Here is a 26,469-nt window from a genome sequence, read left to right as displayed (position 1 = left end):
TAAATATACTGTGATAATCAAAAACTTATTTGATCCCACATCTACCTGTAACTATTGGCTTATTTGTATTTTGATTACAATATAGATTCTGGTTATTCACTTACTTCTCCTGTTTCCTGGTAGAATCTTCCTTCAACTATTCAGTGATCTTTGGATATATTTCTATATTGAATAAGACCAAAAGACTTGGTCTCTTGGTCATGGTGGGATATACCAATGGATAAATGACTTTTGTCAACAGCTTCCTCCTCTTGCTCCTCTTCCTTTTTCTTTTCCTCTTCCTTCTCCTTCTCTTTCCCCTTAAGGATTCTCAAATAATCATCTATGTACATTTTTCCTTCTAATGTAGCTACTTCTACAGCGAAATGTTTTCACACTTAAGCAAGAGGGAAGACTAGAAAGAGCAACATGTCCTCTTAATATATCTGTGTTTGACTATAAAACCATTCTTGTGCAATTTTGCTTGTGCAATCTCTGGTTCAGATTGTAAAGGGGTAACTTTTAGACTATAGCAGGAGGTGAGAAAGGAGGCGGCTTTGGTGATTGAACAGCGTCTTAGACACAATTTCAAACACTCTTTCAGGTTTTGCAAGGTTCTGGGAAGCTGTCGTTGGCTCCTCTTCAGTATCCTCTTATGCAAGATTATATTGTTTCTCTCTGCACTCATCTGTCACTGCCACTCCTCCTTTCTCTTTCTATCCTCCTATGCAGTGACATCACAGTTTAAATATTTCTTAGTTTCCTGAGTGATGTACTTTGTACTTTTGTTTCATGTTTTCCTGGTTTGGGATGCTTTTGTTTTAATTTCTTATCTGAAAATTGAAAGTCTTTACCCATTCTGCTGTGTCTTATCTCTACAACTCTACTGAAACTTATCCTGTTGATGTCAATTGCCAGCCTAATAGTAATGTCTTCAGCATCATATTATTCAAACTCTGGCAGCATGATACAAATGACTCCTTCACCACTTCAAATTTTTCTAATCCCATTTTCACCACACCCTTCCCTTCATTAGCTGTTCTTTCTCATATTTCTATGTAGGTCTTTCCTCTAAAATTTTAAAGGTTGGAGTGTTCTAGAATTCACCACATTCCCTTATTCTTACACCTGCACAGTTTTATAAGATAATATTCTTTACTCATGGCATTAGTGCCACTTTAGTGGAAGACAAAGCTGTAATTGTGTTCTGGCCCCACCACCTTCTAAGCATGTCAGCAGACTTTCTTGAAATCTGATTTTTCTCAAATGTGAAATGAAAGCTTGGAATAGGTTCCATTAGGTCCCTTCCAGCTCAGAGCATTGCAAATAATTTTACCCAGGACAGGAGAGCTAACCGAAACTGAGCATCTGGTAAATATGGACAGGCCACACTCAATAAGACAGGAATATCCTATTATGTGATACAGAGTCAACTGTAGGCCGGTAGTTTAAGTTCACAAATATAAGCCCATCAAGGAATTTCTAAAAGTTAGCATGAAGGACAAGAGTGATAATTTACTCATAGGGTAACATGATATATTTGTTCAAACTCCTCTTCTATTGGTGCAGTGGTTTTCAACATGTGGTTTTCTCATAGTCCCTCTTGGCTTTTGACACAAACCCAGCAAGAACCTTCCTCAGGAAATCTTTTCCTCATCTGAGCCACATTATGCAGGAGATAGGAGTAACAGAGAGGGAACTCTATTTTCACCACTGCCCTACTGCATGGCTTCAGTTCCATGTTACTCTTAGCTTAGTAGAGTGTGGTCTTCCCTGGTGCTGGTAGGTATCTCAAATGATCAGGATGATGTTCTGGAGCTCAGCATCCCTAACCATAATGATTTCTACAGGGGCAAAGGAGAGAGTAGCACTCTGCAGAGTCCTATGTAATAAGGACCTGTGGAGTCAGCGTCGTGTTCTAGTGTGGAATCTGCCAGTTGAGAGCCCTAATGCGGATAATAGGCAACACTCTTGATTTAGACAAATGACATGCCTTCAGTGCATGCTGGTATGGACAGTTCTCTTCCCATGATGTCACTTTCCTGTCATCACACTCTGTGGCAATGATAGGCTGGAGGTGGGAAGTAGGTTCATACAAGAAAATCTAACCCACAAGTCATATATGGCAAATCTGTTTGGAGAAAAGAGTTGGAAGAAGCATTCATCAGCTTTTGCCATGTGAAAAATACCTGAGAAAATAATTTAAAGGAGTGAAAATGCATTCTGGCTCAAAATTTCAGTTTTCTGTCTGAGGTCAGTTAGCTTTATTACGATGGGCCTGAAGTGAGGCTATAGATCATGGTGGGAGCAATATGTGTTAGAAGAGGCTGCTACTAATGGTAGCCAGGAAGAGAGAGAGAGAGAGAGAGAGAGAGAGAGAGAGAGAGAGAGAGAGAGAGAGAGAGAGAGTGAGAAAGGAGGAAGAGGAAAAAAGAAGAGGGAGAGATAGAGAAAAAGATATGCCTTTAAGTGCACCAATGTGCCACTTCCTCAAACGAGGCCCCACCTTGTAATTCATTCATCTGTGAATTCATTAATAGACTAACCATTGATGAAGTCAGAGCACCTAATCACCTCTCAAGGCCAACTCTGAACGCTGCTGTACTGAAGAAGAATGAAATTATATCATTTATAGAAAAACGAATGGAACTGGAGATCTGATCAAGTTAAGCAAAACATCCAATACTCAGATAAATAATGTATGTTTTCTCTCATATGTGAAGTCTCTGTCCACAAATACAAACAAACAATGACACAAACATAAATAGAAGGCTATTTGGGGGACAACGGATTGTAGAAAGGTAGGAAAGGGGACAAAGCAGGGTAATGGGGGACAAAAAGGATCAAAACATATTCTGTGAATGTGTTTATTAGAAAAGTATTGAATAGTTAAAATGAACTGAATCATCTATATGTTTAATGAAAGAAGTGCCAAAACATGATGTTCCGTGTAAAAAGCAAGTTAAAAAATATATATTATGGCCACACTTTACAAGGTTTTATGTGAAAAAATATCTTGTGTGAAAGAGTATATGGCATCCATTAAAATGATAGGCCTCAATTCCAGGTACTCCCTAGGGTTTTATGTGATTCATTGATAGTAAGAAATTGCATCAGCATCTAATGATGACCAATACCAGATCCTTTGTATTGAGCCACAGGAACTGTCTTGATTTGGACTGCTGTCTTGGGATGCAATAGTGCCACCATTCTTAAGCTCTGATAACTTCTCAAGTTTACCTTGCTGCCTTCAACACACAACAGAAATGCTTCTGAGTACCACCGTTCATTAACAGCTTTTATTTATTTATATGTGCTGTGAGGGACATGCCTGATGGGCACTTCCCATACATTTATTCACGAGTGACTTGTAACACCACCACACAGTTGGCAGTATTTGCTTCATTATATACAGGAAAAAGCAGACTCTGAGAAGTGTACTCATATGGGCATGGGGGTAGATTCTAGATTGGAACCCAGACTGGATTTTTGCAAAATCTATTTTCTGTCTATCCCATTGGCAGTGCCCAAATAAGGTTTGTAGTAGACTCCTATACACAAAGATATAAGAAACATGAAAGTTTTTTTTTCTGGAGCATAAATTATACCCAAAAATTTGAAAAAAAGAACTCAACGTGACGACATAAAATCAAACTCTGGCATATTATTGGCATGATACATATCCTATAAATATCATAAAACAGAATCCAATACATATGCCCTTTTTAGGTGAAAGTACTTTGAAGAAAGTTCTTGCTTCCAGTGAGCTATATCAACAATACCCTAGAGCCCCACAAGGTGGAATTTTACTTTCTTCTACTAACAGAGAAGAATTTGAGAAACACTAGATTCCAATATACCACTCACAAATCAATGTATTGCCAGACTTGCTCCTTTACTCCAAGGTGAGATTTGATACCATTGCTGGGACTCATCTTGGAAAGTTCTTAGACAAACACCCTCTACAGACAGGTCCTGTGCATTTCTGTCTGGAAGAACATTTACTAGGATAATTAGACCATGAAGACCATTGCAAGAAAGCATTTTTCTCTCTACCCATGTTGAAGAACTTATTTCTACCTATACCCCTTAAATAAAGATATACTGGCCCAGTGTTCAAAACTGCAGAACAGCTGGGCACTGGTGGCTCATGCCTATAATCCTAGGAGGCTGAGATCTGAGGTTCACAGCTCAAAGCCAGCCTAGGCAGGAAAGACCATAAGACTCTTTTTTCTAATTAGCCACCAGAAAACCAGAAGCAGAGTTGTGGCTCGAAGTGGTAGAGTGCTGGCCTTGAGCAAAAAAGCTCTGGGACAGTGCCCAGACCCTGAGTTCAAGCCCCATGACCAACAAAAAAAAACTGCAGAAAAGAACATAAGCCATCGAGAGTCAAGGGAATTCACTCTGATTTAACTGTTAGATTTTACTGTCATAATGTGAGGTAGAGTCTGTCTAGGAGGATTTTACTTACTTATTTTTATTATCTTTAAGTGGTTGTGAAGTAAGGAGACTGGGTCTATACTTCCCATAGATAGTTGGCCCTTGATTTCTCCTGTTTGTTTCCCGGGATCGTTTCCTTTTCTATTAGATTTAAGTGTCCTCATCTGGTTTGCTTTGCTCATGTATGATACTTTTGTTAGGTTTGATTCCACACACCTCATGTGGTTTTGGCCTATATAGACTCTGTTCTAGCTGCATTCGAGGCTGCTGGTCTTTGACACATGAGTCCACCAGCAGTCCTCTGGCTCTCTAATAAAGACTCATAATTTGGCCTCTTAAGTGGTGGCTTCTCTGTTTCTTACAACTGGGTTTCCTTATAACAGTTGTACAAAGGAGCTACCATTAAACATGTCAGCTTATGAGTACAATGCATCTTGATCAATGCCATCCCTCTCATCATTCTCTCCTGCTCATCTCATTCCCATCCCTCCCCTCAATTTTCTGTCTAGGAGGATTTTACGTGACAGCTGCTCATCAAAACCTTAAAAAAAATAGCTGAGTGCCAGTGGCCTGTAATCCTAGCTACTCAGGAAGCTGAGATGTGAGGACTGTGGTTCAAAGCTAGATGGGGCAGGAATGTCCATGTCATTTTTCCCTGGGACACTAATGGTGCAATCATATTGTAAAGCAAACCAAAATATGAAGGATAATAAAGGTCCAATAAACTACTCAGAAAAAGCCAGAAGTGGTGCTGTGGCTCAAGTGGTAGAGTAAAAAGAAGCTCAGGGCCAGTGCCCAAGCTTTCAGTCTTTCAGTGCAAGCCACAGGACTGGGGCGGGGCAGGGGGGGGGAGGAGGGAGGAGAAAGAAGGTAAAACCTAAAATCAACCATAATTACAATTGTTTCTCCACTATTAATCCTTTCCACAGTTCTGTAGGTAGGGCTATCATTATCTCTCTCTCTTTTTTTTTTTTTTGGTCGGTCATGGGGCTTGAACTCTGGGCCTGGGCGCTGTCCCTGAATTCTTCAGCCCAAGAAAAGAGCTCTACCACTTGAGCCACAGTGCCACTTCCAGTTTTCTGGTGGTTAACTGGAGATAAGAGTCTCATGGACTTTTCTGCCTGGGCTGGCTTTGAACCGTGATCCTCAGATCTCAGCCTCCAGAGTACCTAGGATTACAGGCATAAGACACCAACTTCATGAAGCCCAGCTTCATTATATCATTTTATGGATAAAGAAGCAGAGGTAGAAAGACATAGGAAACTTGCCCATGGACCTGGCTCCATGCTGTTACCTCACAACCAATAGGGCAAGAAAATAAACAAATAACCCACTCTTTCACTATTTCTCTTAATTTTGCCATCAAGCTCTGTACAACTAAATGAACATTACCTCAAAATGGAATGAAGTACTAAATACCCAAGCCTCTTCTCTCTCATTGTTTTTTAAATTTAGAAAAGGCTTTTAGAACTATGTCTCTTCGTAATAGCAGCCTGTAATCATTCTGCTCCAGGAATCAAGTGATGTGTCCAGAACATGTCATTTTCCCCTGTGACACTAATGGCAAAACCACACTGTAAACCAAACCAAAATATGACTGAGGGATAGAGAAGTGTGGTCTCTTGGTTTCCACTCAGCAGTTTGAGCCAAACATTCTTGGCTTCTACTCTACCTCCTGAAGCCATAAGCACGATACTTAACCTCTGAACCCCTCTGTGAAATGCTGATGCTACCTCTTTACTGCTTGGGCAGGAACATTGCCAAGCTCCCCTCAAAACTATGAGCATGAAATGTGTGAAGGGCATATGCTTTCAGGGAACTTTTTTTTTTTTCTGAAGAAGTCCAAGAGTGTTCGGGTGGTGAATTGTGTACTCTTAGATTTATTTTTGAAAATAAATTTAGAACTGTACATAATAGTAAAATGGTGAACCATCCTATAGTATAGTAAAGCACATGGACAGAGGGGCTATGCTTCCTGTATTCAAATCCAGGTCCTATACTTATATAGGCTAGACTTTGAGATTTCTCAATAATAATAATAATAAATATGTATATAAATAGATAATGCAATTCTCATAACTTCCCTACTGGTAGATACTATTGTTCATTGGTATATAATTAAACCCATACAAGTGGACTGTGGCTCAAGTGGTAGAGCGCTCGCCTTGAGCTGAAGAGCAGAGGGACAGTGCCCAGGCCCAGAGTTCAAGCCTCACAACCAAATAATAATAATAATAAAATCCATACAAAAATGGCATAAGGCAAACATATGCACATATAGATAGTGGTGGCCTCCATTTGAGCCTTCCACCGATGACAAAGAAGAGGACAATGCAGAAGCAGGGTATGCTGGGCAGGCTGTGTAAAGAAGTGGATTTATCATTGGGTTAAAAATTTTAACTTTGTGGCCGAGCTCTGGTAATCTTAGCTACTCAGAAGGCTGAGATCTGAGGATTACAGTTCAAAGCCAGCCCAGGCAGGAAAGGCCATGAGACTCCTATCTCCAATAAACTACTCAGAAAATCAGAAGTGGTGCTGTGGCTCAAGTGGTAGAGCTCTCGCCTTGAGCTGAAGAGCTGAGGGACAGCGCCCAGGCCCAGAGTTCAAGCCCCACAACCGACAAAAAACAAAAACAAACAAACAAAAATACTTTGTGAATTAAAAAACAGACCCTGTTATATCTGAGCACATGAATGAATTTGGGCAAATAATTCAGTCAACTAAAGAATCATTCTCCTCAGCTGTAAAACATAGCCAGTGGGTTGGATAAAGTATAATAATTCCTTGACCCATGCCTGTTTTGTTATGCTTTCTTTGTATTTGAATCTTGCAGAATTTAGAAGAAAGATGGGATATCTGGTCAAAGAGTGACCTTAGTTTTCACACTTTTAACTCTGACTTCTCTTTCAAAATTGCTACAGAGATAACTAAACTAGTATAATAGAGAAAAAAATCGCTGTGAAAGATAGGGAAGGGTATTGTTCTCAAGGCAGAATTTAAAAATTTCCATATAAAATAGAGTTCTGAGATTAGAGAAAGGGAAAGACAAGGTATTCTGGTATTCAGGGTCATTAGAAGAATGGCCTGTGGTGGATGGGAGATGAGCTCTTCCATCTGAACCCAGCACTCAGCGCCCAGACCTCACCATCTTCCTTTGGCCTCTCCTTCCTCTAAACTTTGCAAAGATTGCTGAGTCTCTCAGAAAGAAGTTACACTGTCTCTGAATTCCATTTTCTTTAGCCCTAGATCTGTAATATTTTCAACAAGAACCCACAGGATTTCCAACAGCTCAAGTCCTAATACTGAAAAATCTAGTTGGCCCCTTTTTCACACTACTGAGAGAAAGTCTCAGCAGCATGGAAAGAAAGGACCTATTTTTGGAATTTGAGAAAATATTCCCCTTTGAAGTAATATGGGAAAGGGGCACACATATAACACGCTGTAATTCATATTTATGATGAAGACATTCCATCTCTGAAATAATAGTAAGTCACACACAACCGGAAAAGTTTAGAAATAGGAAAGTATCCATAGAGATGAAAGCTATTTGCCAGTTGAAAATGCAATGGAAATAGTGAAAAGAAAACTGAGTACTGTAAAATTAAAATCAAAATGAGAATAATTGACTTGAATTAGTAAACTGCAGGACCTGACTGACACATGGCCACAGAAATGTAACAGAAATGATAAAGAGATTAAAAAATCATACTTAGAATAGAAGAGATACGGGATAGATTTCAAAAGTGTAATGTACAGACAGAAGAATAGTAACAATAAAAATAATAGAAGAAAAATGTTTAAGCTGAAGAAATTTGTCTTCACATGGAAGGGTTTTTTTTTTAAAAAGCATATACAAATTTAATGAAAAGACTCAGGCCCAGATATATTCTGTTGACATTTAAAAGAATTAGGATTTTTTAAAAAAAGATCCTACAGGCATCCATGAGGAAAAAGATCAATCTACCTACTAAGAAAAAAGATATTACATTGTTCTCTAATATGTACAAATCAATAGTGTGTCACTCTCAGTTTAGGAAAATGGTAGTTAAGATGTAAGAATTTTACATTCAGATCAGTAGTGACACAGAAAGCTGAGTATTCACATGTTTTCAGAAAAAGAAGAGAAAACTGGAAAACCAAAAAGCAATAATACATACAACATTCAAGTATTTGAAAGGAAACGTATTTGAAAGGAAATGAAAATACCACCTGACGTGGAAGAAATAATTGTATTGTCAAAGCTCATAGGATTCACCAACTTTATAGTCCATGATAATGACAATTTGCCTTGTGAAGGCTTAAATGTGTTTGTGACTTTAACTAGGTATCTCTATTCCATAATACAGTGAAATATGTGAAATTTATGTAATCACCTAATCTCAATTTAAAAAAAAGAAGAAAAGAAATAGAGAAGGGGTGGGTTAGGCGTGATGGGTGACAATGTTAGAGACACTTTGTATTCATATACTGTTTTGTAGAATGGGAACTTTTTTGTACAACCACTTAAAGATAACAAAAAATTTTTAAAGCAATAAAACATACAACATTCACATATTTGAAAGGAAATGTATGTGTGTGTTTATATTCAATTAAGCCAGTGGGTATTACATTAAGTTAACATCATTTTTTACATATTACAAAATAAAATGTAAGTATTTCCTAAAAATGAAGTGAGGAAAATCATAGGTATTGTTTAATTCTTGCCATTACAAAGTCAAGCCAAATTCACTGGCAACTGTTATTAGAATGAAAATCAAATTATACTTTTGAAGCCACTGAAAAATTAGCCAAAAAGCACAGAAGGATAAAAAACAATGAATAGGCAAAGATATGGCAGGGGAGTACAAATAAAATTCAAGTTTAATAATTTTGGACAAAGGAGATAAAACATAAAAGATAGTGAAATACTATTTTATAATAATTAGAAGCACATTCCATAATAAAAATAAATATGCTCTAAATAATACTATGTAAATTCTAACAAATGTGTTGGAAATTCAAATAAATAGTTGGGATAGAACATTTTAAATGTCCATCTTCACAATAACAATATAAAATACTTAAAGTTTTAATATTTCTTATAGCAAACTTCTTACATCTATCTATCTATCATTTCTATCTCCCTTGCTTTCTCTATCTTTATCCATATTTTCCTAGTATTCCTTAATAATAGTTAAAATTGAATCACAAAGTAGTTCATCAGTGAAAATTGGTAGATTAAAAAATTAAAATAACCTGTATCACATTCTTTGAAAAAATGCAATAGCTCGTGGCTAAGAAAAGAATAAACAAAATTTCCCAGTGGAAATTGGAATCTACCTTCTTCAGTCATTCTAATTTAAAGACAAAATTACAAATATAAGCTATTCAGAAATAAACAGCAAGGAAAGCAGGACCTACCAGAATATGTGAGGTTCAACACCCATAAGTACTATTAATTTGTATAAGAATTGCTTTTATTATTAAGATAAAATAAAATATACAAAATAAACTTTCATGTCAAGATGCTTGGAAATAATGAAATACAAAACACAGAAGGAATTAATAACTAAAAGAATAAAACACTGAATCAGCATTTGAAGTGTTGAATACACTTAAGACACAAATCATTAAATAATGAGGAAATGTATTAAGCTAATAAAATGTTTCATCAAAACATTAGGATAAGAAACACTTCCAAAAACCAATAATTTTTCCCATTATTTTCAAACTTTTGTGGAAGTGAGTCATGGACCACTATGAGGTCTTTCTATAAGAAACTCACTGACATGAACATTTCTCAGTTCAATGGAATTTATGGAGTTCGAACTGTTAAATTCACTGCTTTAGAAAAACAACAATGATCTAGGAAATATAATAGAAAATATTTCATTCACACTGGAAGCACAGCTTTGAATACCTTGGAATAGTATTACCAAACACTGCATGAGCTTTAGTCAAACACATACACACACACACACACACATCCATACTTAGGGACATAAAAAGAAATGTTATATCCTTAACTAAGAAAATAAATAAAATATAGCCAAAATGTAGTTGTATTGTTGCTAAGATTTACCCATACTTTTCTTACAATGAAAATGAAACTCTAAAAGTATTTTGGAACACAAAAAATATTTAAAATGCACAGGGTTAGGAAAATAATTCACTAAAGACAAAGGGGATTTTTGCTCAGTATTAGAATGAAGAAGTATTTGTTTTTCCAGATGTTAAAACTAATTAAGGCAATGTGGTCTGAGTATAGAAATAGACACACAAAAACAAATAGTACAGAAACAGATTAAAAAACCCAGCAATGGACCCAAGGCTATCAAAGATTCTGACTTTTTCAGTGGCTAGTAAAAGATTAGTCCACCATTGGAGTGGAAAAAATGGCTAATCAGTAGGGTGATGGAATGCTGGCTGTTGATCTTTTAACATAAAATAAATTCTAGAAAAAGCATTGATTTAAATGAAAAAGAAAAGTAGCCATCACAAGAACAACAGCAGCCCACTCACAATTTTGAATCAGGATACTGAATTTCTAAATAACATATAGAAAATAGAGTCCACATTTATATGGAAAAAACATAATAACCATGTGGGAACAAAAATACAAGAATGGCCCAATATTTTTAAATGTTTCTAATGAATATCACTATTCTGGTAGATAAAGGAAAATCTGTGACTATTTTAACAAATGACAGAAATGCATTTGATTACATTGAACATTGATTCCCGATTCCTTTTGAGACAATGAAACATTTGAGGTATGTCAATTAATATTGGGCCTGTCCTTGTAGTATGTGGGGAATCATACGTAGTAGATAACAGTAAATTATATTATTCCAATAATATTTAACTTATCATTTCACACTCTGCAATGCTAATGCAATGAGCTGCAGACTTTGTTACAATTTGCCAATTATTTAAACTGAAGAAGCTCAGAAGTATGAGAGGAGCAACATGGTATGATGGAAAGTTCATGAATTGGACCACATTCAGAACTCAGCCATCAGGATACTTCTTTGACCTCAGAAGAGTGTTTCAACCTATTGTCTTCATCTGTAAAACTCAAGTAATAACAGACAAGGCAAAGCATGTTTTGTGGTGCCCATGCTTCTGGCTGAGCACAGCAAAAACTTTTAATTTAAGTCAAAAAGCAGTTGCATGAAGATGATAGAGTAAGATCAGCTGGTAGATTGGGTAAGACAGTTAAAGCCTAGCAAAACAACCCATACAAGGTTGAGTTCCAGATTTTCCCTTTTCTTTTTTCTTATGTTCTCAACCCGAGGTAAATCTTAGTCACGTGGCAGGGGCTAAGAGATTGTCTAAAAATCCCCATATTTCTGGGAAAGTCCCCCGTACCCATGGTTTAAAAAAGGTTTCTCCAAGGGTGGCCTCAGTGGAGAGTTGTTTATCAGCATTTAGGGTGGCCAAAGCTCCCACAGAAAACCCATCTTTTTTGCCAGAGTATTTGGAGAGGGGTCCTCCATGGGCCAGATTGATGGATGGATTCTGGATATGAAAGTGGTAAGTCCCAGAATCAACCCTGAGCCACACATGCACAGCTTTGGACTTTGGACAGAAACGAAAAGTTAAGCAAAGTGTTTGTGCTGACACTGAAACCACCATCCACAGAAGAGATAGCACTTGTGGGCTGAGTATAATGGGAGTTATTGCTTACCGCAGCAAACACAGAAAAAAAAAATTCAACGTTTTCCAGAAAATTTAAACATGATCCTTAGTCTAAACAGCATACAATTCAAAAATTTCATGTTATCCTCTAGAATCACTCAACAAATAAAAAGACCTAGAAAATAAGATCAATTCTCAAGGGCAAAGGCAATTAAGATGCCGATTCTGAGATGTTAGAAGCATAATACAGACTTGAAAACAGTTACAATGACTGTATTCTATAAGATCATGGAGAACACTGGAAATGAACAGGAATATAGAAATCTCTGAAGCAGAGACATAAAAAAGCTTGAAAAGAACAGTAAAATTTTAGAATTGAAAACCTCAATGTCTGTAATGATATATTGAATGGGGCTAGAGAAATGTAGGTGTTCAGTGGTAGAATACTTTCTTGCCCTGTGTAGGGACCTAAGAGGGTTCAGTTCCTAGCATTCCCACCCCCCCAAAAAATGTAGTGAATTAAGTAAATAGCTGAAGGAGTGACAGGATAGTTAGTGAAGCTGAAGAAACAGCAACAGAAATTACCAAATTGAAAAACAGAGAAAAAATTGAAAAAGAAATAAATAGACCTTCAGGGAATCTGGAATAAGATCCAAAGATCTAATACTTTCATCATTGGAGTCCCAGAAAGAGGAGGAAATGATTGGTACAGACTTAAAAAAAAAAACAAACTTGAAAAGTAATGGCTAGAACCTTCTCAAATTTGGTAAAAGTTGTGTTTATAGGTTCAAGAAGCTTTGTAAAACCCAAATCAGATAAAACTCAAAACCTGCCCAAACACATCACAAACAGTGAGTACTAAAGATAAAGAAGAAATCTTACAAGAAGTTAGGAAAAAAACAGTGTATTACATATATCACAGTTTTTACCAGCTGAAATTGATGTAACAATGTTATGAGGATAAATATAAAATGATATGTAAAGTTCTATGTGTTGTTTTTCTAATTATATCTCCTTTAATTCATCTTAATACACTATATTTTCTATCTTACTCCTTCAACCTTCCCATAATTTTCCTCTATGCATACTTGATCACTAGACCATATCTATATCTAAATCTATGACATCTATATTTATATTGATCTATACTGTGTTCAAACACATGTATGATGTATGCACACATACACTGCAAATTGTTTGGGTATCTTTTATATTATTTCCTTCAAATCAACTACAAGCTTGTTCCTGTTGAAACGAGAATCTTCACTAATCCATACCTTGTTTTGAACAGGTTTTTAACCCTATAAATTTACTTCAATGTTACACAGATATAATAATGAATCTTTTATTGTCTTGTAAAGATACTGTGAAGATCAAACAAGATATACAATAAAGAAAAAAACAAATAGACTCTTTTGCTCAATTACAACACTGTAAGTCACATGCAGCACCAATCTGGAAGATCTGTAAGCCTGATTTTCAGCCAGTATTTTAGAGATATCATTTACCAAATATCCTCTATAGGCCAGTAAGTTTGGGTATGTAGAAGGGAACAATGGTGTGCAAATCTCAGAGCTCCACAGGAAGAGATAGATGTTCTAATGACAAGAATGAGAAGTCACCTTACCTGTCTTCGGTTAGTTTCATTAAGGTTGTTCCTCGAGTAGAGAAGACAATAAAGGACATCCTTAGCTGTGGACTGTAAGGAAAACAAACTCCATTAGGATAGACAGAAAACCTGTGGTGTTGTGTTCCTTTCCAGGTTTACCCTTTGTTGTTATTGTCGTTACTGTTTGTTTTTGCTTTGCACCATGGCTGCCAGAGCTGAGGAATTAAAATCAAGTAGGGGGAGGGGGAGGGGAACAACTGGTGTCTCAAGCACTTGGCCACTAGATTCAAAATTGTTAACAAAGAGAAGGTCTGCTGTGTCTTCCTGGAGACCCCTTCTGCTTGGATATGATCTCTCAGGGAACACGGGTCACAAGTGAGAAAAATCCATCCCTGCCTTAGATGCTTCTAGAAGAGGCCTGGTCTGCAAAATGTCTATAAAATGTGAAATGCTGATATACACAGCTGACAAAACCTAACGTGAAGAAAAGGAGTTAGACTGTCACAGCTTGATGCTATTAGCCATTAACATCCTATAACAACCTTCCTTTCATCTGAAAGTAGGATTACAATGAGTTTTTAATTTTTCCCTGGCTTCCCAGAATGTTATCTTTTAAGGAGAAAATGAATTTACTGGCTACAGAGTATGTATTCCAGTTGGTCTCACTTTTAATGAGTAGTCTGGCATTGTTTTTAGGTGGCAGTATTCAAGAGCATTGCCAATGTAAAACTCACACTCTAGTAGGAAGCACAACTCTCAGCTGGGGACCAAACATGTTTCTCAGATGGCAGGCTGGATGCCAGACTATAGTGGGCTCAGCAATGCAATGCCACCTGTGTGGCTCTCTCTGGGCCCAACTAGTTCACTTATGCTAGCATCACATTATGTCTTCGCAAGGTAATAATCTCCCACACTCGACCTAGTTCCAAACTTCATAGTTCCCACTTCCCTAAGCGATCTTCACACCTGGTCCTCCCTTCCTATCCCTTAGAGACCTTCGCCTCAGTCATCTGGCCGGTGCTGACCTCCTTTCTTGGTGGCAGTTCTTGCTCCCATGTATTAGTCACACTGCTCTCTAAATTATTTTTTAAAGCATAAGTCAGATCCAATCACTTATCTGCTACAAAACCTCTAATGGCTCCTATTGCCTAAATTATTTCTATTGTATCTGACACATCGCTGAAAATATAGCATGTTTTAGAACCTGGTAGGGCTCATGTAATACCTGGTGAATTGAACATTGATCTTTTGAAAAAGACTTTGGTTCCTTGTCCTGAGCTGACTGAGTTGACTGGCACCTTCCCCTGGCACCTAAGTTGACTGCTACCATCTCATCAATGCTAGGGCACTGGATACCATGTTCTAAATGAGGAAAGCAATCATCATTGTAATATATCAAAGGCCAACTTTTTCAACTTCTTAAAAAGTTGCCTGTATCATGCACTGTCTTGATTAAAGTTATGATCTTTTAACCCTTGGAGCAAATGCATAAGGTAGGCATGAATTCTTGTTTTCTATAAGAGGAAAATGGGCCTTGAAAAATGTAGCAGCTTTCCCCAAGTTATGCAACAGGGAATGGTGGACTGGGGCATAAAAGTTCTCCTTCTAGAATTTGGGCTCTAAGTCATTATTACATAGCTGTGTTTACCCCTGAATTCAGCTCTGAAAGGAACAGATTTGAAATGTGGGGAATGTGGGTCATGACATAACTGGTATACGAATCCAGACTGGAGATTGATAACTAGGAATTGTCAACGGATATGGGCAAAGGTGTTTAGAGAAACTGACATCAGTGAGAATAACTGTGAGCCAAATAGAACCAACACTGACTGAAAGAACGAGCAAATGTTACTGAGAGGAAAGGAACGCCAGGGCTAGTGCAGGAGAGAAATTTAAGGAGGGATAAATTGGCATTAGTTAAGGAATCTCTATACAGCAAACTAAGGAATACAATGTACTTGCTGAGGACATCGTTAGTGGTGGTGATGAGACTCAAGAGGTAGAAGCTGGAGACAGAGGCAAGATGGTAGTGGCTAAGCAATGAATGGGAGGAAAGAGTATGGAGACAGCAAGGAAAGAAATAAGAGTTGTAGCTATAGAAAGACATGACCAAATTTTTTGTCATCATTTCTTCTGGGGACAAAGAACGAAGTGTTTAACTGAAGTCTGTGGGGGAAAGTGCCAGGGGAAAGGTGGGAAAAATCTGAAAAACAAAGACCTATGAGAGTCTAGGGATGGCACAAAATGGGACTAACATGGGGAAGTTGGCTTTTAAAAGGGAAAACATTTAGCCCTCAGGACCTACATGAAACTGTTAGGAGCAGAATTGGAACTTGAAGCAATCATCTGCTCTTCTCTGGGTTCTGAATAGAATAGGTGATGAGACTCTCTGCTGAGAAAGAAACGTATGAGATGTAGCTTGGGGACTTAAGGAAAGTGGTGAAGAATTAGAATCATTATTAGGAAGACAGGAGTCAGGCTAAAGGCAAATAATAGGACTTGGTATGTTAAGAACCTCACTGAAGCCCGGCGCTGGTGGCTCACGCCTGTAATCCTAGCTATGCAGGAGGCTGAGATCTGAGGATCGCGGTTCAAAGCCAGCCCGGGCAGGAGAGACTGTGAGACTCCTATCTCCAATAAACCACCAGAAAACCGGAAGTGGCGCTGTAGCTCAAGTGGTAGAGCGCTCGCCTTGAGCTGAAGAGCTGAGGGACAGCGCCCAGGCCCAGAGTTCAAGCCCCACGACCGACAAAAAAAAAAAAAAAAGAACCTCACTGAAATTGGGAATGTTACACATTTGATAAATATCACCACTATTCTTGAACAGATTTCTTTTTTGCAGTATCAGCTGCCTTAGCCTATTTATTCAAATGGCTAAGTAAAAGTCATCCAATCATTTATTGATTCAAAAATATTGATGGAGCCATCCTAGGTAATCAGGAGGCTGACATTTGAGGATCAAAGTTTGAAGCCACTTCAGGCAACAAAGTCCATGAAATTCTTGTCTCAGGTTAATGACCAAAAAGCTGGAAGTGGATCTGTGGCTCACGTGCCAGAGTGCCACTTTTGAGCAAAAAAGCTAAATGACATTTCCGAGGCCCTGTGTTCAAGCCCCAGTACTAGTATTTATACACATACATTGATAAAGCATGAACTTGATGTTTGACACTCTGAAACAAAATGCAGTCTTTGCCTCAAAGGGTTTGCATGATGTCTTGTTGCCACACATTGAGGAGTCCACACCCAGGGAGTCAGGAGGACAGCCTAAGGGTCTGGAGTAAGCTCACTTCTGAGGTCCCCAGTTTCCTCATTTGTAAAGCAAGGACTCTGCCTTAGTCCACACCCCTCTCCTTCCTCTGATTTGGAAAGTGAGGAACTGCTTGAGCTAGGCAGGAGATGCCCAGTACCCACCCTGAGGCAGGGGCTAGACTAATTAACGTGCCCATGCTCTCTTTGTATAATCTTTACTTGGAAACCAGTGTTCAGCCAATGTAAGTAATTTGCTATGGTTGCACAATGGAGCTTGGATTCAAAAGCACATCTATCTAACTTCAGAGACTTTTCCACTGGACTGGACTCCAGAAGGCGATGACAAGGACAGCAGTAGAGGCACAGCAGATCCTGCCAAGTATCTGGACACAGATGCATTCTATGTCACTCTAAAAGGCCAGTGGATGAGAGTACAAGAAAGGACATTTTGGCTCCACAGCAAAAAGACTCCTGAAAAAAACTGAAATTGTTCAATTATTATTGGACTGTTTGTGCAAGAAAGCAGAAATTCTCACTGGAGATATTCAAAATGGGAGCTCCTGAATGCCTCCTCTGATTGAAAAGTAATTTCTTTCCATTCAGTGTTCAAAGACTCCCCTATTTTTTAAATGCCACTCCTATATTTGCTTCTCTAGTTTCCCTGTTGTTTTTTCCCCCACCCTCTTCTCTCAGCCTCTGTTCTCTTGATCATATGGCTTTAGTTGATTTCCTGCTGCAGCTTCCAATTTGGGGCGTTATGAGAAGTCACTTCCTAACTCCTTCCCTCCCATCAGCTCCAATTTGGGGCATTACAGAGAGGTCTTCCTTAACTTCTGCCCTTAATTAAGCAGATAGGGATGTGTTGGTCAATAAATGAGTCTGAGAGGAAACTGTCATTAACCTGAGTGAAGAGGTCACCCTGTATTCTGAGATGAAGACTCTTAACTTTAAAAAAACCAGTCAGCTCAGGCTGGACATGAAGTGGAGCTATGTTCAAATGTACAGTGATTAGACCGTTTTACCAAAGACCTTAACAACTTGTTTCCAGCACATCCATGAGCACTGTCACAGCCATGTGATACCTCAGAGGATGACCCAACTCTCCTTTCTCCTACTTGGTATCCTTACTTCCTAGGAAGTAGTACCTCTGGGATTCTTGAAATATTACAGTGACTTATGTTCAAATATGTCTGGAGTGATGGTGAGAATATTCAGGGGAGTCTACCAGATAGAGCATGTGGCTGGTATGTCCAATCATTATGATTTTCTCAGGAATAACCAGAGTTCCTAGCATACATACGGGACTTTCAGTATTAAGCTAGGAGAACTTTGGGCAGACTAAGATGAGTTGGTCATTCTGTGCCTTATACACAGGTGCACTAGTATCTGCTAATTGCCCTGATATGATGACACTGTGTAGGAAATTTGTCAATGATCCTTTTACAAGATTATATTATTGGACAAAGAAGGAAGAAGATGAACCATTTTCGTCTTCAAAGCAAACCTGGCTCCTCCTGGTAGCTCTAAGACAAAGTTACTATATGTGACATAGATCAAAACAGAGAATAGCCCCCTTCCCCCGGCCCCGCCCTGAGTCAGAGGATGAGGAGTCCAATTTTGTCAAACAGCATCATCATCCAAGTGGTTAGAAGCAGGGAGAACAGCAAACATGGACTGGTTTTACGCATGTCCGAGAGGTATGAGAGACGCAAATGCTTAGCATTGCTCACCTGATGAATTTATGAGCCAGCTGTTCCACGAAGTAGTAGATCTCATTCCAGTGGTGCAGCACACTCCCTGACCTGGGAAGACAAAAGCAGGTGGTGTTGACTCCAGTGTTCTTTTGTCTCTGCCTTGTAGTATTTCTCTTCACATTCTACTGGTTCCATTAACCTATTAGCTGGGCTCATCACCTGAAGCTAACATAAGCCTGGGAATTCTTTGAATGGCTGTGTCAACTTTCTGTTATGAATTCATTTCAGCCATGACAAATTCTTACAAAATTTCATTAAGGAACTTTCTCCATGCTATCTCCTCTTGCCACTACCACTATGCCACACTGATACGCTGCAAAACAAATAAACCAAGAACTTCCAGCCCTAAAAGATTCACAAGTTAGTTCTAAATCTTTAGGCTGTCATTCTTTCCCTGATGAAAAAGAAGAGCTATTCTTTTTAATTTATTATTTTTTAAATATGTTCTTTTGCAGTATTGCAGTTAAGGTTGTTATGCTTTGTAGGCAGATGCTCTACTACTTAAATCAAGCCTCCAGCCCTTCTTTGCTTTAGTTATTTTTCAAATAGGCTCCTTTTTTCCCCCCCCAGACTAGCCTCGGCTGTAATCCTATTTATACTTCCGTGCACCTGGGATGACAGGCACATATGTGCCACTGTGCTCAGCAATTTTTATTGATTGAAATGGAGTCACAGACTTTTTGCCTAGGCCAGCCCTGACACACCACGCTCCTGATTTTTGCCCCTCCCCTCCCCCCCCCCCAGCTATAATTCTTTCAAATGAAATTAGCACAAACAGAAAAACAAAGACCTATGACACCCGCCTTGAGAATCCAATTTCATTTGTAAATACGGATGCAAATTCCTTAAAGAAAATGTCAGCAAAGTAAATACAGTAGAAATACAAAATAATTATCCCTTGGTGATTCCTCAAGAGAATTTCTTTTTAATAATGAACTTTGTAGTTTTTTCCTAGCGTTCTGATTAATATGACTAATCACATTATGAATGCTTAACTCTTAGTACCTTCCTGAAATAAAATCAACATAAGAAAAAAATATTCAGCTCTTCCTCGAAACACAGAAATGCAAACTGAAGCATGTCAGAAATACTACTTTCTGCCATTCAGATTCAGCAAAAATCAAAATGTCTGACAATACCAAGTGCTGATGAGAACATGAACAAAATAGGAATGCCCATATATTGCTGAGATATGAGAAATGATGAAAATATTTTGGAAAGCAATTTGGCAATGAGGTTGAAGCCAAACAGTGCCTATAACCAGCAATTTTGCTTCTACATTTATAGTCTCCCATACAAGGAAGTGTGTATAAGAATCTTGTATAATAAGGATGGTGATTGACATGCTGTTGATCGAAGAAAAAATAACTAATATCATTGGTAGGTAATTGCTGTGAATATGCTAATACACACTACCTATTTCACGAAACAGTAAAACAAATGTGAAACTATGTTAACATTTGCTCAGTTTATGTCAAGAACTCATTGGCATTTATTATGTTATTTTCTGTCCTTTTCCAAAGATTCTAGGTTGTTTTAGAATTTTACAAAGGGCTTATAGGAAGAGTCAAAAGGCAAGTAGTCTGTCTTGGATTCTTCTACATCTAGAGAAAGTTGTTGTGGTTGTAATGTCATGCTCTGACATTAAATGCTTTTCTCACTTGTTTGTAATAGTATCTGGCATAACTAGCAGCAAGGGACTGATACTATAGGTGTCATATTTCTTAATTAAGTTGCAAAAATATCTTACTTGCTGGCATTATTCTAGCTGTCCAAGGTACACAGAATACGAAGTGTTATTCCCCTCCAACCACTCATAGTTGAGCAAGAAACTCAGAATAATTAAGATGTCAATGTGATGATAAGAAATGTGGTTGAGGTTTAGACTTTGAGAACAAAGAAAAGGGAGTGGCATGCTCTTTCTATGCAGGCTTTGAAGACAGATACACTTAAGCTTTGATCTGGATCGGTAAAGCTAAGAAGCCAAAGGGATAAAGGCAACCGGTGAGACCTGTGCTTAGCCAAGAACAAAGATTTTCATGAGACAGCACCACAGAGCCTACTAAGGAGAGGGTGAGAAGTGGGAAAATGGGGGAAAGGAGTGGGTCTTTATGTGTGGGGCATTCCTTACCTCCACTGGCAAACTCCAATCTATTCTTCAAGACTCTGTTGTTATGGACCAACATGTAATCTCAGGGCATTAGGTTGTCATCAGCTTCTGATGCTGGGATGCAGTCATTTCCCCCCCAACCCCCACACCCCCAAGTTCCCTTTGTGAAAGCCTTCACAAAATGTGATTTTTTCCCCCCTTCTTTTGTTGTGTTTGTACACACAAACACAATTAAAATTTCTGTACTTTGGGTCTTGTATATAAGTTTATCTTATTTGGGGAGGGTAAGGAGGAGCACAGAAATAGGGGTCAAAGAGTGAACAAATGTAGCAATGATATTCAGTAGACACTAGGTTGAAAATGAACTGAGCAACTTGTGAGGCAGGGTGATGAGGAGGGAAACCCTGGGAGTCAACAGGGGAAGAGGTGAGGCTGTTCAGAAAGAAATTTACTCATGACCTGACTCACATAACTGTAACACTTTGATAATAAAAGTGAATACATTTTGAAAAGAGGAAAAGAAAAAGAAGTGTGAAAAAGACACAGCTTCGTTGCTACGGAAGCCTCCTGGTCCTCTGTAGATGAGATGCCGCCTGTTCCACCTGGCTTGGATAAACATCTGTATCTTCTTTCTTTCTTTTTTAATTTTTAGGATTAATTTTCAACTTCTCTACAAAGGTTATTTCTTTATCGTTCTATTTTGCTTATGCTTGGAGATTGAGTATGATCAAATTACCAGAGGGGAAAATAGGTTCATCAGATCAACCATGATTTATTGAATTTAGAAAACTGTCTCTTTCTACAAATCCCTGGGATGGTTTTGTTTGCTTTATATTTTTTTGTCTTGCCTTTTGCTTCTTTTTATAATTATCTTTAAATAGTTGTACAGAGGAGTTGCTATTTAAGAAGGCAGTTTATGAAGGTAATATATCTGGATCAATGCCACCCCTTTCAACATTTTCATCCATCTCTTGTGACTGACATGACCCTAAGGAGCCTTCCCACAGGTCCCGGGTGACTTGGCCCACCAAATTATCAACAACAGATCAACAGCAATCAACAATAGGTTAAAAGCTGTTGTGAGTCTGCCAAGGGCTCATCACAGCTGTACATCTTAGCAAGCATTAAAATCATATCATTAAGACCTCAGCCATCCTTTTAGACAGGATTCAGTTGTGTATTTGAAACCTTAAAGGTTGGTCCTGGCTGATCCCCTTCAGCCTTGGGTAGAGGCTCTCGTCCTGGGAATCCTGGGAGAGGCATTGGCACTGCCCGGTGCTGTCTGGGTGCCTCAAAAGAGGCATCACATGACAAGTTTTCAGCCTATCCAAAATTCTACTTTACTTTTCCACTAGAACTGAGATATTTCCTTGAACACTCACCATCTGTAATGCAATTTCTTGTTTCTTTTTTTGTCTATATAACCAGGACAATCATCCTCTAAAATTTCTGGAGAGATAAGGTGAGATGCCTAATGCTGAGAGGGAAAGTCCCACACTTTCTCTACTGTGTCCGATTTCCTCATGAAGAGAGAAGTTCTACAGTGAGGAAATTATACTTAAAAGAGACAAGAAAGTGATTCAGGAACTTAATCTCAAATTCGGAGATTACGTTTGACTGCCTTCTTGAGGAGCAAGCATTTAAAGTCCATTTTAGATTACTTCTTAATTACTAAGAACTTTACTTATTTCCTAATATTCTTTTTTTTTATGTTCTGAGGCTCAAAGTGAGGGCTTTGAACATGTCAAGAAAATGCTCTCCCATTGAGCATCACCAGTCTAGCATTTCCTCTGTGTGTGTGTGTGTGTGTGTGTGTGTTTGTGTGTGTGTGCGCGCGCGCGCGTGTGTGTGTATTGGTACTGGGTTTTAAATTGAGGGCCTCACATTTGCTAGGCAGGCTCTCTACCACTTTGCTTTTACTCCAACATTTGTTTTGCTCTAAGTTGTTTCTTTAGGTAGGTTCTTTCACTTAAAACACTCATTTTCATTATTGTTCTATCAGGCTAACAATGTATAATTTATGTAGTTTGATATTCACCTGGTTTATTGATGCTAGATATGGAGGAAGATGCAAAAATATACTTCTTGGGTGTTGAGGGTCTAGAACCTTCAAGACCTTTCTTGCTAATGGGCAACTACTGAGTTTTCTGAAGAACAAAGTGAGATTTCTTTTTTTCTTTTTTTTTTTTGCTAGTCGTGGGGCCTGAACTCTGGGCCTGGGTACTGTCTCTCAGCTCTTCAGCTCAAGGCTAGCGCTCTACCACTTGAGCCACAGTGCCACTTCTGGCTGTGGTGCTGAGGAATCGAACCCAGGGCCTCATGCATGCAAGGCAAGCACTCTGAGCTACCACTGAGCTAACTTCCCAGCCCTGAGATTTCTTTTTCTGTTTGTTTCTTTTATTGTTGTCATTTTAGTTTTGATACAGGGCCTTGCTGTATAGTCTAGGCTGGCCTTAAACTCATGATTAACCTACTGTAGCCTCCCAAGTGCTAAAATTATAGAGATGCATCACCAGGCCCAGCCTTTTTTTTTTTTTTTTTTAAAGAACTTTAAGACCAACTGGAGACAGGGCAGTACTGACAGGCTTCCTTCTATAATCCCATCTCTGCAAACAGCTGCCTTATCACTGTTGGGGTATGGATCACTGTTTCTTATATAGAGATGATAACTCTACATAATTGTCTATCTTGAGTCACAGTGGAGTTATTCATAGCCTGTTTTCCCAAGCATTGAAGGGAATCATAACTTTCTAAAGTTTCGAGAACCAGGCTAGTTTTGTTTTCTCTAGGTGATCCTGAAATCTTGAGGAGCTAAACTGACTACCAATCACAAACAGGTCAGCTCAGGCATTGGTTTGGGAAATGGCAGAGGGTGGATCCAATTCCAGCTTCCTTCCATTCTACGGTGGATAAAACACCACATTTATCATGCCAATCTGTGTAAGAATGAATGATTTTAGATCCTAGCTAAGGAGTCCCGACAATATGTTCAGACTGCAAGACTCACCCAGCCTTGGTGATCCAAAGCTGTAAGTCGAAACAAGAAATTCCTTTATTCAGTGCAAGTGGCTTAAGACATAATCCTGGCTACTTGGGAAGCTGAGAATGCGATCATGCTTTGAGGCCAGCCCTGACAGAAATATTCAGGAGTATCTCCCCACTCCACCTCCATCTCACCCTGTTTAGATTGAGTTGAGCACAGTAGCATGCACTTGCTATCTCAAGCTATGTGGGAGGCTGAGATTGGGATTATAGGTCCAGGTCAGCTTGGGTAGCCAAGTCCACATGACTCCTCAATGGAAGGGAAGCTAGGACATTGTAGAGCAGGCCTCTGACCCCAGTGATGATGGGAACCTTCAAAGTAGGTGTGGTGCAGCTCAGATGCATTCCTGGGCAGCAAGTGAGACCCTGTCTTAAAAATCAAAACAGGGCTGGAGGTGTGTCTCAACAGTATTACACCAGCCGAGCAACCATGAAGCTCTGAGCTCAAACCCCAGTACCGCCAAAAAGAAAGAAATAGAAAATATAAAGCAAAAGAGGAAGAGAAGGAAGGAAAGAAGGAAGAAAGGAAGCAAAGAGAAATAAAGAAAGAAAGAGAGAAAGAAAGAAAGAAAGAAGAAAGAAAAGATAAAGCAAAAGAGACAGAGACGGAAGGAAAGAAGGAAGGAAGAAAGGAAGGAAGGAAGGAAAGGAAAGAAAAGAAAAGATTGATTCTTTCCAAGCCCAAATATAAACAGAACTGGAAAATATTGCATTGTGGATATTTTTTCCCCTCAGAATTGCCTTGAACACATAATTACACAGAGAACTACAGTCACAGACAGTTTTGCACTGTCATGTGCTAGAAACTTTTGCCTGTGTACAATTTCTGATTTTTAACCAATAAAACCCTACCTCAAATGCAGTCCTAGCCTCTGTCAGTTCCATAGGCCAGGTTGGTGTCAGGATGGTGTGGAGGCTTCTGGACCCTTAGGATTTTTTTTTTTGCTTCTGTTCCACAAAAATAAATCTAAGCAATATCTGAAATTTGAGTAGCTTCCCAAGAATTCTGCCTAAAGACAGTTTTATAGAATTCACTTCTAGAAGATTCATTCAGTATGCCTGGGTCCATTCAGAGTCAGAGTCAATGTCCTCTCTCTTTCTCCCTCCCTCCCTCCCTCCCTCCCTCCCTCCCTCCTTTCCTCTCTTCCTCCCTCCCTTCCTTCCCCCCTCTCTCTTTTCTTTTTTGCCAGTTCTGGGGCTTGAAGTCAGAATCTGAACATTGTCCCTGAGCCTTCTTTTATGCTCAAGGCTAGTGGTCCACCACTTGAGCTACTTTCAGCTTTTTGATGGTTAATTGGAGATAAGAATCTCTCCAGCTTTACTTCCTAGGCTGGCTTTGAATGGTAATCCTCAGATCTCAGCCTCCTGAGTAGCTAGAATTCCAAGTGTGAGCCACCGCACCCAGCTCTTTTTTGAAACTGGAAATCGAACCTAGGACCTTGTGCATGTTTGAGAAGCCATGGACCACTGAGCCACACCCACAGTCCTCATAGCATCTTCTAACCTGGGTGTGCAGAAAGAATCACTACACTACAAGATAGAAAGAATCAGTGGTAACCCCTCTGTACAGTATTTTCACAATAAAAAAAATTAAAATTAAAAAAAAGAAAAAGAAAAAAAAAAGAATCAGTCGTTACAACTAGTCCTGAAGAAGGCCACTGCTTAATTTTGTTGTTTCTTCATGTTTTCTTCCAGAGTTTGGAACACGGTATAAAGAGTCAGGAAATGTCTGTGACATTGCATTTACTACCTCTTCCTGGTAAGGAGTTACACATGGAACCTGGCATTGCCCTCAGATTATTGTTCAATTATGTTCAAGAGCTAATATGCAAAGGGTAGGAGCAAAATAGGAACCCTAAATCTCCTTCTGACTTGTTTTCCGAAAAAAATGCATTCTTCCATGTTTATGAGAGTTTCCAAGCTTCCTTGTGGTTAAACGCCTCAGAAAACACAGCCTCTTTCCATTAGCCACACATACAGTATACCAGAATCAGTGGCCAAACTGGATTTAAACTGCCCCTTTTCTTTTGCATATGGATTAGAATATAATGAAAAGGAAACAACAAAAAGTTTGCAATTGGAGGCATTATCTGGGGGTCTTTTAATTCAGAACAGCAGAGTAGCTCTAAAGATGGAAACTATAAAGCTGTCAGCCCTTGCTTTTCCTTAGACACCACCATCCCCTATCACAGTCCACTCACATCTTTAGTGAGTATTCAGGTCCTCATCCAACCTTGGAAGGTTATGGGCAAGGATACAGATACATTCAGCAGCTTGTGGAGTTACAAGGTAGACCCACCATTAGTCCAAGGACCCATATCCATTTCTCATTGTTCCTCCTCATTTCAGTCTCTTCCCCAGCCTTCGCCTCCTTCCTCCCATCTCATACTGCACATTAGCTGGCTAGAACTCCAAATCCAGCCCAGACCTTTAGCTCTTGTCCTCCTCCTATTGCTGTCTGGGGTCAGAGTCAAGCTTCCCTCCTACTCACAAAGGCTGACCTGGATTTTGGGTCTATTCCAACTCCTCCAGATACAGTCCAGACACCAAACAAGTCATTGAGCACTGTATATGGAGTCTGGAGTCACCCACTCTGCTGCTTCTTGTGTCATGAAGCTCAAAATGTTCACCTCTAACTTCTGATGAATTTTCCTTTAGTCAATCTA

General features: G+C 39.0%; 1 protein-coding gene across 1 annotated transcript in view; it reads right to left on the bottom strand.

The window, feature by feature from the left end:
- The window catches only part of Antxr1 (ANTXR cell adhesion molecule 1), a 211,470-nt gene that overhangs the window by 166,051 nt on the left and 18,950 nt on the right, over positions 1 to 26,469 (bottom strand). Inside the window, exons 2-3 of the mRNA XM_042683107.1 lie at positions 18,628 to 18,699; positions 13,667 to 13,738 (exon numbers count right to left, since the gene is read on the bottom strand). Of these exons, the coding sequence (XP_042539041.1) occupies positions 13,667 to 13,738; positions 18,628 to 18,699 (144 nt within the window). The remainder of the gene's footprint in view (positions 1 to 13,666; positions 13,739 to 18,627; positions 18,700 to 26,469) is intronic.

Source organism: Dipodomys spectabilis, unplaced genomic scaffold, assembly GCF_019054845.1.
Source record: "Dipodomys spectabilis isolate Male_0828 unplaced genomic scaffold, ASM1905484v1 ptg000079l, whole genome shotgun sequence".
Taxonomy (NCBI): domain Eukaryota; kingdom Metazoa; phylum Chordata; class Mammalia; order Rodentia; family Heteromyidae; genus Dipodomys; species Dipodomys spectabilis.
The sequence above is the reverse complement of the archived record's forward strand: the minus strand, read 5'-3'. Positions and strand labels throughout refer to the sequence as shown.